Source organism: Alternaria burnsii (genome assembly GCF_013036055.1).
Source record: "Alternaria burnsii strain CBS107.38 chromosome Unknown 740, whole genome shotgun sequence".
NCBI classification, from domain to species: Eukaryota; Fungi; Ascomycota; class Dothideomycetes; order Pleosporales; family Pleosporaceae; genus Alternaria; species Alternaria burnsii.
The window spans coordinates 757,414-773,372 of NW_024066112.1; the positions used below are offsets into that span (position 1 = coordinate 757,414).

General features: G+C 51.6%; 6 protein-coding genes across 6 annotated transcripts; 4 read left to right on the top strand and 2 right to left on the bottom strand.

Annotated features, from left to right (window-relative positions):
* Positions 1-119: 119 nt before the first annotated feature.
* GT037_005104 (uncharacterized protein) lies at positions 120-3,737 on the top strand (the record flags this gene model as incomplete). Its single annotated transcript, XM_038930151.1, has 4 exons — positions 120-151; positions 225-1,131; positions 1,181-1,296; positions 1,343-3,737. The coding sequence occupies 4 exons, from the start codon at positions 120-122 to the stop codon at positions 3,735-3,737; spliced, it is 3,450 nt and encodes a 1,149-aa protein (XP_038787101.1).
* Positions 3,738-4,640: 903 nt separating this feature from the next.
* Positions 4,641-6,049, top strand: GT037_005105 (ethanolamine kinase 1; the record flags this gene model as incomplete). Its single annotated transcript, XM_038930152.1, has 3 exons — positions 4,641-4,811; positions 4,894-5,005; positions 5,055-6,049. 3 exons carry the CDS (start codon positions 4,641-4,643, stop codon positions 6,047-6,049), a joined length of 1,278 nt encoding a protein of 425 aa, XP_038787102.1.
* Positions 6,050-6,754: 705 nt separating this feature from the next.
* On the bottom strand, positions 6,755-7,256 carry GT037_005106 (poz domain-containing protein; the record flags this gene model as incomplete). Its single annotated transcript, XM_038930153.1, has 4 exons — positions 6,755-6,759; positions 6,811-6,944; positions 7,032-7,080; positions 7,136-7,256. The coding sequence occupies 4 exons, from the start codon at positions 7,254-7,256 to the stop codon at positions 6,755-6,757; spliced, it is 309 nt and encodes a 102-aa protein (XP_038787103.1).
* Positions 7,257-7,587: 331 nt separating this feature from the next.
* Positions 7,588-8,590, top strand: GT037_005107 (3-oxoacyl-reductase; the record flags this gene model as incomplete). Its single annotated transcript, XM_038930154.1, has 3 exons — positions 7,588-8,075; positions 8,166-8,389; positions 8,442-8,590. The coding sequence occupies 3 exons, from the start codon at positions 7,588-7,590 to the stop codon at positions 8,588-8,590; spliced, it is 861 nt and encodes a 286-aa protein (XP_038787104.1).
* Positions 8,591-8,993: 403 nt separating this feature from the next.
* Positions 8,994-11,092, bottom strand: GT037_005108 (ubiquitin-activating enzyme e1 3; the record flags this gene model as incomplete). The annotated part of the gene is made up of 5 exons (XM_038930155.1): positions 8,994-9,760; positions 9,808-10,456; positions 10,511-10,747; positions 10,806-10,976; positions 11,030-11,092. 5 exons carry the CDS (start codon positions 11,090-11,092, stop codon positions 8,994-8,996), a joined length of 1,887 nt encoding a protein of 628 aa, XP_038787105.1.
* Positions 11,093-11,349: 257 nt separating this feature from the next.
* Positions 11,350-14,696, top strand: GT037_005109 (uncharacterized protein; the record flags this gene model as incomplete). Its single annotated transcript, XM_038930156.1, has 5 exons — positions 11,350-11,916; positions 11,979-12,210; positions 12,265-12,521; positions 13,350-14,567; positions 14,622-14,696. The coding sequence occupies 5 exons, from the start codon at positions 11,350-11,352 to the stop codon at positions 14,694-14,696; spliced, it is 2,349 nt and encodes a 782-aa protein (XP_038787106.1).
* Positions 14,697-15,959: the final 1,263 nt, after the last annotated feature.

A 15,959-nucleotide genomic window follows, 5' to 3' on the forward strand; every position in this document is an offset into this window, starting at 1 on the left:
CCCCACACTCGTACACATCGCATTCGACGAAGAGTGCGTCGCAAACCCTCGGCCGCAGCTGAGGCCTCATCCAATTCCAGCCCGGGCATGCCCTTGGAGAAGAGGCACCGCGACCCCGAATGATCTGGTATCTTCTCTATCCGCTGCGTGGGTGAGTAGCCGCCCTGCGACGAGCACGCGTCCGATGCGGGTGCCCATGGATGATGCTAAACGGCAATATGTAGTACCACTGAACCACCACGGCTATCCACCTCGCACCCCATCCGACGGGCGTTCCAGGCCCACGGCACGGCAACTGCACGGCATTGGCTGCTCTCCATCGTCCTGACCATTACCATATCCGTCCTCCTCTGTTACCAGGCGGTTTTCCAGGCCGACAGCTCTGCCGCCGCCGCTCTACGCAACCTCCCCAAGCATGTCTGGACATCGACCACCGAGGTCGAGGGCGGGCGACCTGCCGACGTCGTAGTGCGTCAGGTCTGGGTTCATGGAGACTATATGAACGCAATTGCCCTACCTGTGTTGCGCGAGGCAATGCATGTCCAGGAAGTCCTCATCAACGGTGGCTTCGATACAAGAGAAGGCGCTGCATACGACGACCAGCACATGCTCGCCCGCCATGGCCCAGGCTGCGTTGTAGCACCACCGGGAGAGAAGTGGGGTTGGCATTCGCCGTTGATGTACTGGGACTGCTCTTTGAGCGCGCTGGAGAAGGACCCCGACCTGCTCGGAACCATCAACGCTCATGCTCGAATACGCTCGCCACTCAACGTCACGCTGCGACCGAGCACCGTTTTTGCCGGCAAGTCCTTCTCCAACACCAAGCTTCGCGCTGCAGATGCCTTGGTCATCACGCTGTTTGACCAGACCAATTCGAGCCTGGGAGATGCATGGGACGCAAGGTCGCGCCTTCTAGCGGAAAAGCTATCCCCGGACTGGACCATCTTCCCGCCTGATGGCCAGGTAGGGCGAAGCCGACTCTATGAATTCCGTTTCAAGCCAATGACCCTGAATGACGACTTGTTCCTCGCGGCATCCTACATGGTGACCGCTGCCTATGTCATATGGAGGATGATGCAGCTGCGAGCAGTCAAAAGTTGGTTTGGCCTGCTTGTAACGATATGTGTCAAGGTGAGTTCAGTCTCATAAGGCGCGGGTGCGATTGCTAACCACTGACTAGATGACTATATGCGTGATTGCAAGTTTTACTCTCTGTACCTACCTTGGAATCGATTTAGCACGGATACCCCGGCCATGGTTTCCTGGAGTTGTTTTTTGTTTCGGGTTAGGAAATATGTACGTACGGTTGCGGCTTCACGTTCGATTTGGCTAACGGTACTAGATTTCGTCTGATTAATGTCGTCCTAGAGACACCCCCCGAGATGCCTCCCCAACAGCGAATCGGAAATGCGCTAGGAGAAGTCGGTCACTTGTCCCTTGCCATCGCCTTTCAAAATCTCGCCCTATTGTACATTTGTTCTCGGCTCGTTTCACCTTGGGTAGCTGACTTTTGCGTCTTCGCTGCCGTTACACTTGTATTCGACCTCGTTTTCCATCTGACCTTCTTTGTCGCAGTCTTGAGTGTGGACGTGCAAAGAATGGAGCTTTCGGACTCGCTGGAGCGCGAGGATCTCAACCAAAGTAATAAGAAGAACCGAGCAGAACGACAATCCTGGCTCGGGGCACTGTTTGAGGGTACTCTGCCACTAAGCACGAGATTTGCCGGGACTGTAGCCATTTGTTCCATTATTCTCGCTATCAACTGGCACTTTTTCGACAGCGATGGCAGGCAGCTGTCTCTCGATACACTTCGTCGGAACCTCACGTCCAGAAAACGCAGACGCGCCACTGATACATGGAGTCCACCACCAATCAATCAGGCTAGGACCCCCGCTGATTGGCTAAGAATCCAAGACCACAACACTGCCCGGGAACTGTTTGGCTTTATCAAGCCCGATGCTCCGAGTTTTGTAGCTCGTATCCATGACCCCATCCTGGTTGTTGCCAAGGGGGCGTATGGACGCGACCGACCCCAGCCACCATTGTCTTTCATGGATGGCCTCCGACGCTTTGCGCGTGGACATGCGTTCCCAGCAGCCTTGATCGTTGTTACCCTTATTGCGGCTGTAACACTGTTCATGAACTACCTTCTTTGGAGTGGACTTCCGAAGACTGCTGAAGAGAGCGAAGAGGACGAAGAAGTCACACTGTCGATCAAGACGTTACCAACGCCGCAGAACCTGGACGTTGTGCACTTGACTTCCTGTTCAAAAGGCCATCTCGCTAGTATATCTCTTGACAGGAGTACTGCGCTATGGCTACACGGTCGTGGAGGATATCTGCACACTACGCTGCAGACAGCATCAATGAAACCAAAGCTTTGGCCCATTTACGCTACCGCCATGGATGACGGTGGCAACATACTTGCGCTCTGTGCAGAGAGCGGTCAAATCGGCTTATGGGACATCCCTGCATCACGTTTCCTCATGTTTCCAAAAATCGACATCCGCGGACAGGCGCCCATTTTATTTACCTTTGTCTACCTCAAAACACGCCTGGATGTTGAAAAGCTCTACCTCATCATCGTCAGCCGGGACGGGCATCTAACGAAGCTCGAAGCACGTACAGGCATCCACTACACTAGACGCGTATCATCCAGTCCCATCGCCTGTACCGCAACATACACCTCAGTTCATGGAGACACAAGCATTGTTTTTGTGACAAAACCCGGGGAAGTACACATCTTACCGCTGACAGAGGACAACAACATAATGTCTGAAGTAGTCGCTGGTCTTGACCCGGGGCCACCTCCAGGCAGCAACCCTGCGAAGATTCGATGCATAGAGGCAGTTCCCAGCCTAGGTCTTATTTTCGCGCTGCGTGACGAGGAGGCTGAAATCTTTGACTTTACTAGTCGAGCTCTTGTGCACGCCTTCCAGATCGGCCACATCAAGCCGCATTCATTCAGGGTCCTGTATCCTATGCGACGAATGTGTCAATGTGGAGCCCCAACAGTGAACTCCCTTGCTGTGGCATATACGGAATTAGACACTGGCCACATGATCATGCAAAATTTCTCCCTCGACGACAATACGTCGTCACAGATATGTCTCGGAAAGCCATTGGACAGGGAGAAGCACCGATGTCGGGGGCTCGATCAAGCAAAGGAGGCAGTGCATTACGTCGAGCCTGCCGGCGTGTGGGAGTCGACGGATGCACTCAGTGTTGTAGGGATCAGGAGATATGCGCAATCACCCACACCATCGTCAACGGCTTCAGGCGCTGACGATAGTAATCAAGGTGTTGATCCATCCGCACTTGCATCGGCGCTCAAGCAGCGAGCTCAGATCCAAGGCAATCTGAACCCATCCAAATCTCTTGAGACGTCGTTCGCCAAGGGTAATCAGAGAAGTCACGCTCCTGGCGACGTTGATACGTGGGAGGCGTGGACACTATCCAGCACAGGGGAGTTTCGCTGTAGGCCGCTTGTTCCTGATAACCTCGATGGCACAACGGAGGGCTCGTACGAAGACGAGCTTTTCGTGGCAGCTCCTGGTCCGATGGCCAGACTTGGCAAGCGCAGCGTCGTGGTAGGGTTCGGCAATACTGTCAAGGTCATCACTCTGGGCAAGGAATCATTCGATGGGTTGACAAATCTGCAGAGCAGTGCTATGGATATTGGCCTTGGATCATACAAGTGGAGAGCCCGCAAGGGCACTGGCAGGAAAGTGCAATGAGGGCTTGTATATGTTGGGCGCAACGGTATGGGCGGAATGAGTGTTGTCTAGGATGAGGTTCAGCTTTGGTGTTTAGACTACGGATATACCCTATGCGCAGCAAGCGCGGCGTTTTCAGTGAGGTTCTTTTGGCCTCGACCTTGAGCAAAGAGATTTAGCAATAAACAAGATGACAGTTTGCAGCGACTGCCGCGTTTCACCTCGACGTCATGGACCACCAACATGTACATCAACATGTGCTATCCCTCCATCAAGCAGGTGGTTTGCCGACACCCAATCGGCGGTATAAAACGCACCCACAGGTGGCATAGTGACATTGTAAGCCCCGCAGCAGACGTCGCCATGCATAGACAGCCACAAGTTGCACATACCAAGCCGGGTATCCGCCTTAGCTGACGGCAGTCGTGGGCAGGACAGGCTATCGAGTGTAGCGTAGACGAGCTGGATCAGGTTGGGTTGGGAATGCAGGTTCAGATTGCATTGATGGCCGCGCACGAAGACGAGGGACGTCATGTGGCTGAGGCAGTTGCACAGGGAAAGGGTCTGTGGCGCTTTGCGGGGCCAGGACAGGGGAAGAGAGCGCTTGAGAAAAGGGCCCACGCGACCCCCGTGGGTGTCGATCGAATCGGCACATGCTCTGCCTGCACCCTTCGTCCATACAAGACACCTTGACCGCCCGACAAGCCGAATCCTCTTCTTTTTGCTTTTTTTCTCTCGAGCGGAAGCATAGCTATCCTCAATTGGTACGTCATGCAGCCAGTCCATTGCGACTGCTGTCTGTTTGGGACTCGCCCTTTCACATGCGACGGAAGGATCTCTCCATGTCTTCTTAACTCTCCTGCCGCACAGCCAGCACCACAACACACCAAGGAACTAACCATGGAGTAGTGTCAAGACATCATTATGAGCAAAGCACAATCACCGTACGACTCTCTCCGGAACATACCGCAGTACTACGACAACTCCGACTCGCACAACTCTGCGCTCAACCTCATACTCGCGCTACGGCCAGAATGGCGGGAGTCTCAGGATACAATTGAGTTTGTGAGGTTCACCGACGGCATTACGAACACGGTATGCATATGCTAGCAGTGCTCTGCTGGCGACGGCCCCCCCCCCCCCCCTTTCTGTACGCAACAGCTAAGACGACGGATAGCTTCTGAAAGCGGTGAACAAGCTGCCCGGTCTCTCCAAAGTCGAGGTTGATGACGATGCGATTCTGCTGCGCGCATATGGAAAGGGAACAGACGTCCTGATAGACCGCGAGAGTAGGTGTCCATCCGCAACACCCATTACCGAAACTAAACAAGTTCGCAGAGGAAACTCGCTCCCACTCGCTCCTCGCACGCCACAACCTCGCACCGTCTCTGTACGCCCGGTTTGAAAATGGTCTCCTATACAAGTACATTCAAGGCAGTGTGTGTACGCCCGAAGATCTGCGTCGGCCAGAAGTATGGCGAGGGGTAGCTCAAAGGCTGGGGGAATGGCATGCCACATTACCTATATCGAGTATTAGCAGCACATGTCCTGCGCCCGCACAACTCACTTCACACAACAACAAGCGTGCGTCTCTGGCGGCCATGGCCACACTCACGCCAGGCAAGCCCATCCCGAATGTGTGGACTACTATGCAGAAATGGATCCTTGCGCTGCCGACAAGCACCACCGCGCAGTCGGAAAGGAGAGACCAGCTGATGCAAGAACTCGAAAGCTTAGTTGAGTTGCTAGGTGACACGCCTGGTGTTGGTGGCTCCAATCCGTTTGTCTTCGCCCATTGCGACCTACTATCAGGCAACGTGATCATCGAGCCCTCGCCTTCGTCTGCTGCTGCTTCGCGCCGCTCTAGTGTCTCGAGCGCTTCAGACGAGCCCGAGACCGCAGCTGCTACAGTGTCCTTTATCGACTACGAGTATGCTACGCCTGCTCCTGCTTCATTTGACATTGCAAACCACTTTGCCGAATGGGGCGGTTTCGACTGCGATTACAGCGCCATGCCCACACGCACCATTCGCCGCGCTTTTCTCCGCGAGTATCTCCGCAGCTTCAACGCCCACCAAAACAAGTCGTACAACGAGGAAGAGCTGCAGGAGCTTTTCGACCAGGTCGATCGTTTCCGCGGCATTCCTGGCTTCTACTGGGGTATTTGGGCGTTGATTCAGGCTCAGATCTCTCTGATCGAGTTCGATTATGCGAGCTATGCTGAAATTCGATTAGGCGAGTACTTTGCATGGAAGAAGACACTTGACGGTAGCAAGGAAACGGAAAATGAACGCATGATACAGAGAGAGAAGATTTGGGCGCAGGAAGAGTAGAGAAGGACTGTCGATAGACATGCACTGCACTGCGAAGGCTTTAAAGAGTGGAAAAAGCTAACACAGCTGAACATTCAACATGGGGTCTTGTTCATAGGGCGCTGAGGCGCTTCTTTTCTTTTTCTTGTTCGCTATCAGCTAGAGCACTCACCTTGTTCACTGTTTCACCACCCGCTTAGTACGTTTAATACCAATCGACAGCACATTCGTTATGTTATTGATATCCAGACCGTCGTCGCATGCATCGACAAATCAGCACACTGAACAATAAATTGAATGGTTTTTTTACTCGGACTTTGCAGAGGCAGAAGAGGCAGAGGTGCACGAAGACCGTTGTGTAGCGAGAGATGATAACCATACCCGTAAAACGGAGTGCAGGCCCACCAAGAAGCGTTCTCTTTTCATTCCCGCCGATACTTGGGATTCTGTCTTCACACTCTTCTACAGACAGACTGTATGGCTCCCACAGTACACTGTGCGTAGGGCGTCTTCTCTCTTCCTTCTCCTTAAACATGAGCGCTCCCTGTACTATGTCTCTTGTTTCCTCCACATCAAGCTTCCATCTCGTATCGGTGGCTTCGTGGAACACAATTATGCAAACGTGCTTGTATGCCTGAAACACCATGCCCATGTGCCTTCGTATCCTTGTGTAAAAAGGCGCTGGGGAGAATACACCGGACTATCGCGGGTCTTGCAATCGTCACCTCAAACTAGAGATAGTCAGCAACCGCCCCTTCCCGACGTAGCTCCTATGTACGTACCATCCAAGTAATCCGCCGCAATCAACAGCTCCAAGCAGAGTTCAGGCGGAATATCCATGTCCGAGACATCTTTACTTTCAGCGTTCTTTTGGTTGTAGTAGAGGTATTCGCACACTTTCTCCAAAACTACGCCACTACGTTGTATTAGTTAGGATTTCCATGCATATCTCGTTTGTTGAGGCTATGGTAATCGGCCAAGGAACGCGTCCGGGGAAACGTACTTAATCGTAGCTAGGTGGACGGTGTTCTCCTCGTTTTCCTTGAAGCCGGCTGAGGTAGATCGTTAGCTTGTGATGTGGTGTACATGTGAGGTGGATATGTTTACACAGCGGATCCAGTGCCTTCTTAATCGTCCCTGCTATGCATGCTGCTGAACGGAGGATCTTGAACTCGAAGCCGTCGTTAGAGACCAGAGTGACGTACTTCGTTGATTTTTCGTCAGCCATTATTGTCTGTAATGTATGCTGGGACTCTGTTTAGCGCCGGAGATAGTTGGAGTGTGATATGTCGAGTGGAAGATGTGGTGTGTGACGTTGCGCAAGAGAAATGGTGGGTTCGCGGGGAAGTTGTGGAGGCGCGCGCTGTCACGTTTTCTCGCGCGGGCAGAACATGGCTTACATCATCTACTTTTGTATCTCCCTTCTAGCTTGTTCGTTGGAAGGCCATTAGAATACAACCATTGCGATTGCTTCTGAAACGAAAACTGTGTCTCGGGTACCTCTCTCCCCTGACCAACGTCTCGACTGCAGTCCAGGACCGAAAAGTACCAAACCGACCATGGCAAGTCGCCCAAAACACGTCCTCATCACGGGCGGTAGCCGAGGCATCGGTCTCGCAATCGCGCAATTATTCTCCAAGAACGCATACCGCTGCACCCTGATCTCTCGCTCAGAAGAAAATCTAAAAAAGGCTCTAGCAGGCTTATCGCCTTTGTCGTCTTCCGGACTCCAAGCCTCACCTGACGATAGTGAGGCGTCCAGACTATCCGGAACATCGAGCTCGCCATACCAACATGGACATATAGCTGGAGACATATCTAAAGGCTCGAACTTTTGGTCGCTGAGTCCCTCTTGCCAATTTGCTGCTCGTCTTCCCCGACCTGACACGCGCAAGTATCCTACTCACCCCTCACACATCGACGTAGTAGTGAATTGTGCCGGTGTAACGCAGGCAAAGCTATTCTCTGCATTGGATGAAGGCCAAATTGATAACATCGTCAAAACCAATCTAACTTCTGTGATGCAGGGGACGAAATTCCTCTTACGGTACTGCAACCCACTCAATAGCTGTGTAAATGCGCACGCTGGCTCCCTTATTTACGTGTATATGTGCTGACCATATTAATTTTTGCACAGAAATGGCTACCTGGGAGGCAGGACTAAGGAAGACGCTGATGTCCCAATCATCATTAATGTCAGCTCGCTGCTGGGCCTGCAAGGTGGTTATGGGGCCGTTGCATACGCAGCATCGAAAGCGGGAGTATTGGGTTTCACTCGCGCTCTGGCCACCGAGTATGCCAGTCACAAAGTCCGCGTCAATGCCATTGTACCTGGATACGTGGAAACGGATATGACAAAAGGTGCGTCGAATCATATGGTGATGCAAGATGATCTTTTCTTGACGATCAATAGACTTGAATGCCTCTGAGCTTCAACATCGTATACCGTTGAATCGTTTTGGCAAACCGGATGAAATTGCTCACGCAGCACTGTTTCTCGCTGAAAACAAATATGCACACAATTGTGTATTGAATCTAGATGGCGGCTTATCTGCCGTCTAAGTCATTTACTACTACAATGTTTGAGATCTTCCCAATGAGTTGCCATTCCGGCCTTGCAAGACGGCCTGGTGGCTTTCTCCAGACGTGTTTCCTTCCACCAAATGCTCCTTAGACTGGGGTATGCCTATGAATCCAGAAGACGTCCATGGCGACGACTCCAAATGGCTGGCTGATGTATAGTACAAGAAAAGAAATCTATATGCTGCAAGCGCATCGAATACCGAGCCGTTGTTCCAGGTGCAATGGACATAAGCAATCAGGCTCCAACGCTTATGATCCAACGGCAAGAAAAAAAGAGTGAAGTATATCGTATACTTTAGTAATCGCCAATAGAGCCAACGACGAGACGTAAGATGATGGTTCGCTGACTTGCAGCCAGCAATCAAGCTTGTCGCCAAGTCGTTCAGTCATCATCAATGACAATCGCTCCGTCATTCTTGTCGTCTTCGATAGTGATATGGCCATCGTCTTTCTTTTGTGACTCCTCGATGACCTTACCCTTCTTCCGGACGAGCTCATCCTGGAGACCTGCTTCGCTGGCTGTGCGCTTCGCAGCACCGTTCGTGTTTCCATTGCTGATATCCTTGACATCACCGTTCAGAACGGTGCCGTTGACAGTCGCATGGTCATTGGTCTCTGGTATAGATATCTTGGGCTTTGTCGCAATCTTGACCTCATCCGGTAACCTGAGTGGGTTTGCGTTCTCGGTGAAATCTTGGTGTATCACAGAAAATACCAAATCAACCTTTCCATCTTCTTCCGAATCGTCGGAGATTGTGAGGAAGGTGTCGCCGTTAAGGCCGAGTTCCTCGAATGTCTTGTCGAGATGCATGTCCTCGTCGACATCGTAGAGGATATCCGAATCTCGTTTGACGCTGAATTCTTCTCCATAGCCCAGCTGTTTCTTCAGAATGATATTGACCAGATCGCTCAGTTTCGCACGCGGTAGATCGACATGCAGCGTGGCATAGCATACACCGCAAGTTGCACAGCGGGGATTTGGTGGTCGTAGTGACTCGCTTGAGACGACGCGCTCGGTGCTACGGGTGAGGAAGACCATCTTGGCTTTGTCGAGCTGTTCGCGCATGACTTTGAAAGCTTGTAGAACGCAGAGACTGGCAGTCATGGCGTTTGTAGTCGCAATCGCGGGAATAATGTTGCCAGCCATTTCTGCATCTTGTTAGCAGCCGTTCCGACAGTGTACATGGTTCCCCTACGCTTGATGTCAAATTTGGACCGCATTTCTATGCCAAAGATATGTGAGCGCAGGTTTGCACTTGCGACGACAAAGTCCAGCGTGTCCACGTCGTCCTTGTCGAAGCTGAGAATAGGAACCGAGTTCCCAACATCAGCGTTTGCGCGCGTCTCTTCCAGCCGAGTACTGAGTCGCTTGATGCTGTCCACGAAGACGGCGAAATTCTCTGCTACATTCCACGTGACTTGGTCTTGCTGTGCGATTCCTGTACCGGCACCCAACGATTCCTGCATAAGCGTGTCGTAGTCCAATGCCTCGGGCGCTTTCCTAGTCTTCCACATGTCTTCCATGCTCCGTAACCGCTCGATATCCTCGTGGAAAACCTTGTCGAAAACCAGTCGCGGGAAGTCGTGGGAGCCCATGGAATCGCGAATTCGCTTCAGCGCTTGTGCTTCCTTTCGTAGGTTTGCGACTTCGCTGGCATTATCGGCATATTCGCTATGGTCTAGCTCGGGCGCTTCGTCTTCTGAGGTGCCAAAGATCTCGGCGAAGAGATATGACTTGGCCCATACTATGCAGTGGATGGGTTGCGAGGGCGTGCTTCGGATGGTGCATACGGGAAACGACTTGGGGGCGTCTTTGGGCGTGCAATCGTAGCATTCGGTTTCGCCCTGTAGTAAAGTCAGCATAGGAGCTTGACAAGGTATCTGAGTGGTGTTGCGCACCCGCTTGATAACCTGAACTTGGCCGTTGAAGCCAGTGGTGCCACTCTCAATCAGCGGGACGTTGGCCGCGAGACACATCTTGTTGACATGTCGCCGCGCGTCCAGATTGTCCAGCGCATTGAAGACGAGGCCGAAGCTCTGGAACCAGGCGACACTGAACTGGCCATCCTTGATGTTGTCGTGGTACGCTACGATGCTGACGTTGGGGTTGAACTTGCCGGCCGACTCTTTCGCAACCTGTCAGGCAGTTAGCGCAAGGCGGGAGACGGCGGCGCGAGCAGGACCATTGCCGTACCAATGCTTTGGACTTCTTGATATGCTCGTTGCGGAACAGGAACTGGCGGTTGAGGTTGCTGAGGTCGATGGTGTCGAGGTCTACAATGTGAATTTCGCCGAAGCCGGTGAGAACGAGGTTCTTGAGCAGTTCGCAGCCGATGCCGCCAGCTCCTACCATCAAGACGCGTGCCTGCATGTGATTAGCGACTGGCACATGGCATGTTTGCGCGTGGTGCGAACTACCTCTCTGATGCGCTGATGCAGCGTGCCACCGAGGCTCTGCCGAGCAAACCTGTCGCGTGCCATTGCGGGTTCGGGGGTGGAGATGGGCGAAAACGAAGTCGTGTTGTGGGCGAGGCTACGACATGCGAAACTTGGACAGCTGCCGTCTCGAGAGAAAGGCGACAGGTGAGAGACGTCAGTGCAGCTGGGTAGCGCCGCTCCACTGGGCCTGCGCCGCTTGCCTTCAGCCTCCGAAGCTTGGCACCTAAACGAGCGCCCTACGAGTGGATCGTCGACCTTGAACGCGCCGGGACACCAAAAACTGGCTTCCCACCATAATCATGTCCGACGACGAAGTCGACCTGGAGCTGCTAGACCTCATGCGGAAGCATTGGGGCGGTGGTGCCAAAGACCAAGGTCCACCAGAAACAAAAGTCCTGGAAAATGCCCACTTCATCTGCGATAATAGCATGGACGTTGCTCTCGATATGCGATCTACCAAAGTCGCCGCACAGCTTGTTTTTGACGAGATGGAGAAGCGCAACTACACAACCAAGACCTGGTCGGAGCATGAGCTACACCCCAAAGCAAAAGACGAGACCACTGTAAACTTCATCTTCACCATGGACCTCCTAAACTTTAGCTTCTGGAGCGACAAGAACGACGAGGAGCGCTTCGCCGTAGTGTACAAGGGAAAGAGATGGACGGGATATTGGAGTCTGGTTGCAATATTACAACGAGCCTTGGAACAAGACATCCCAATCACTACTCCAGCTTTCTGGGTTGACCAGGAACAATGTTCAGACCAAGTCCTGCGAACCATCTTCACTTCTGGTACCGACGAGGAGATCCCCATGTTCGAGCAGAGGGTGCGATGCCTTAGAGAAGCCGGACAAATTCTAGAGGAGGTGCGTTTGTTGTAGATCACCATCACACCCACAAACAGTTTTATTTATGATTAACTTCGCAGGAATTTGATGGCAGTGTAACCACACTCATTGAAGACGCGAACAACTCTGCAGCCGGTCTTGTGAACCTACTCGCTGAAAAGTTTAATTGCTTCAGGGATGAAGGCAGATTTGAGAATAAGAAGGTGCGCTTTTTGAAGCGAGCCCAGATCTTCGTTGCAGACCTATGGGCTGCGTTCGACGGTGAGAGCTATGGCGAGTTCGATGACATTGACAAGATTACCATCTTCGCAGGTATGGTTAAATATTATCTATGGTCGTAGTCCAGACTAACTGGCGCTTCTACAGATTACCGCATTCCACAGATGCTACATTCATTAGGCATAATCTGGTACTGCCCGTCTCTCGAGAATAAGATACGCCGTCAGGGAATCATCGAATCTGGCCACTCTTGGGAGATGCAGATACGGGGTTGTAGCATCTGGGCTGCAGAGCTCCTTCGTAGGGAGATTCTAAAGCTTAAACCAAACGCCAAGGTCAACGCTATTCTCATCGACTTCTTCCTATACGACCTTGCGAAAGAGAAGGAGAAAGAAGAGGCAGAGGTGATACCACATCATCGAACACGAAGCATATGGTATTGAGTGCCGAAAGAACGGTGGTGGAACCGAGATAAAATTATACTTTCAGTCTCCACTACGGCTGCCTGGTGAGAGCGTAGATCAGCAGTTGGTTACCTTGTGTAGACAACAAAGGTGGGGGCAGCCTGGAGCGATCTCTGCCTCGCGATCTACACCTTTGCCACTTCCAGGTTTACGCGGTCTCTCAAATCCAGCACACATCTTCTCAGTTGTCACAGAAAGGTACGCCACTGACCATCGGATTGGCTGTAAAGTACTCCCTACGCGGCAGGCCGAGACTGAAACATGCATTGCAGGCATGGCACTGTCACGCCTTGCCAATTGTCGTTAGATACCCACGTAAATGCTGCCCATTCACGCTTCGCAGCCGCCTTGCCCAGGACCGTCTATCCGGTATTTGTAGACTTGTCGCAACCATGCGGGTGACACTCGAAGCGCAAACAGCGCTCTTGGTCGTACGGTCAGAACATAGGGTTGACAACCTAACTCTATTCGTGGGTAGGGTGATTGGGCGAGTGTTTGCTAGGCATCTGGACGGTGAATACATTGCCTATTCTTAGCATCGTTCTTAATGTCTGGACGGACTTTTATATCCCTTGGATCACTGCTATTCCACCTAATACAGAATACACTTGCAAGTCAGGTAACGTCAGTGACTCAGCTAGAAAGCAACTCAAAGCCACGCTCGAACGCCTTCACGTATATTCACAAGCATTCAGATTGACAACGGGGAACCCCTTCAGTACATTCAGTCCCAGCGCAGGATTAGCAAGCAGCTGACATTCTGACTAGACATTCCCCTTCTGTACCATGGGCAATTCCTCCAGTTCTCCTGTGCAGAAGTGTCTCGAGAACGCGATTGGAAAAGAGAATGTTGCTTCCAAGAACACGCCATTTTTCCAACTCTCACACGTCAAGCCATACAACCTCGATATACCGCTGACGCCAGTGGCTATTACGTACCCCAAGACTACCGACGAGATCGCCGCAGTCGTCAAATGTGCCGTGCATAACAGCCTCAAAGTTCAGCCGCGCTGTGGCGGACACTCCTATGCCAACTACGGTATAGGTGGTCAGGACAGCACCATTGTAGTCGACATGAAGTCTTTTCAGCAATTCTTCATGGATGAGTCAACCTGGCAGGCTACTATCGGTAGTGGAACGCTTTTAGGCGATGTCACGAAGCGACTACACGACAACGGCAATCGTGCTATTGCCCATGGCACTTGTCCACAAGTAGGTATTGGAGGTCATGCAACGATTGGTGGCCTAGGACCAACATCTCGGATGTGGGGGTCCTCACTCGATCATGTAGAAGAGGTAGAGGTGGTTCTGGCCAACTCGACAGTAGTGCGTGCTTCGAGAGAACAGAATGCAGATATCATCTTCGCGATGAAGGGAGCCGCAGCCGGGTTTGGGATAGTCACCGAGTTCAAGGTCCGCACTCAGGCTGAGCCTGGTGAAGCTGTGCTTTACTCGTACAATTTCCACGATGGCTCTTCTGCAACAAAGGCTGAAGCGTTCAAGAAGTGGCAAAAGCTCGTCTCCGAACCCGAGCTTTCTAGGAAGTTCGCGAGTCAATACATCTTGACGGAACAATTTGGCGCCATCATCACGGGCACTTTCTTCGGTAGCCAGACTGAATTCGACAGCCTAAACATTACCTCTCGTCTTCCTTCGAGTTCAGGATCTGACTCAATAGAACTTAAAGATTGGCTTGGTGTGGTAGGTCACTGGAGCGAAGATGTGGCTTTGGAAATTGTGGGGGGCATCCAGTCCAACTTCTACGCCAAATCTCTCGCATACACAGAGAAAGACATAATACCCGACATCGCAGTCGACAAGCTCTTCACGCATATTGAAGGAGCAGACAAAGGTGGCGCGCTGTGGTTCATCATTTGGGATCTTGAGGGCGGCGCTATCAACGACGTGGCATCTGATGCTACAGCGTACGGACACCGCGACGCGCTCTTCTATCATCAATCGTATGCTGTAAATATGTTTGGAAAGGTAAGGACTTCACATGTCTTTAATTAACAAGCATGCTTATTGACAACACGCAAGGTAAATAACAAAACTCGCAAGTTTCTTACCGATGTGAACGATATCATCATCGATGCGTTACCAAACCACGACTAAGGAGCGTATGCAGGTTATGTAGATCCTGAACTAGGTGACAACAGCGCGCGCCTGTATTGGGGTGGCAATGTCGATAGACTGGAGCGCATCAAGGCGGAAATCGATCCGTTAGACGTGTTTTCTAATCCGCAGAGCGTACGGCCAGCAAAGAAATTATCAAAAAGGCTGGTGTTGTAGATTGGACAGCTGAAGGTCAAAGTAACTATTTTGGCTGGCCAGAAGACTCCTAGTCTTGATCCACCATGTTCTCCCGGTTTTTTCTTCTTGTACCGTACGTGTCCTTCTCTCTTGGCGATAGAATGTAACGCTGGGCTTTGGCATCAGAGGAGTTGGTGTGACCTACATATGAAGCCAGACCATAAGTACGAACGTCGGGAGTACTCTTGCGGTTCGTGTAATTCTTAAATGTGATGACATTGACAATACAAAAGCCCTCTTCGACTTCACTACTATACTTTAGAGCTCAAAGCCATGTGGTCATGTTGTTGTGGAATTGACGTATATGACGTGTGATATGACACGCAGCACGTTTGAGAAACCAATTATATTATGCGTGATGGATGGTACAATGTGGCCATAGGTACATCCTCCGAGCAGCCGTTCATTGTATGCCAATTCGCCGACGCACTTGCCAGTAGCTCACTCGCGCAAGCATACGCCACCACTTCCAATTATACAACATGACTTAGAATCGCTTTTCAATCATCTTTGATCAAGTATCTTCGACAACCTGATCGCGGAACTGACGGCTAGTCAACGGCCAATAATAGTTGTTTCACATGGCTACCATCCGAGCCCAAATCATACAATGCATAAGAAGCCCAAGTCCAGATAGTCCTGGTAACGAAAGAGGCGTCAGGTAAGTTGACGTTGGTAACTACTATACTATTTTCGTGACTGCCTGCATTCTTGGCTCTTTTTTTTTCTGTTGAGCTTGATGATGAGCCGTAATGTACATCGTCATTTTGAGTATTGTTGATGGAATTTCGAACCGTGCCTGGGTAACGTTTGTCTTGAAGGGGTAGCAAGGATTGTCTGTGCGGTCGATGCACTAAGGATTCACACTACTGGTGGACCATACATGTCTCTCATAACTCTTCCGTCATCGACATCATCGAAACCAAGCGCTCGATCCACCCATCTTAAGTGTGGCGTAGAAAAAAACTGCTCTATCCCAGCATTCGGGTATAGAACACTCCCTCCCAATTGACGCTGCGCTGGTACGTAACGTGCGATTTGTACCCCGTCGACCAACCAGAACGC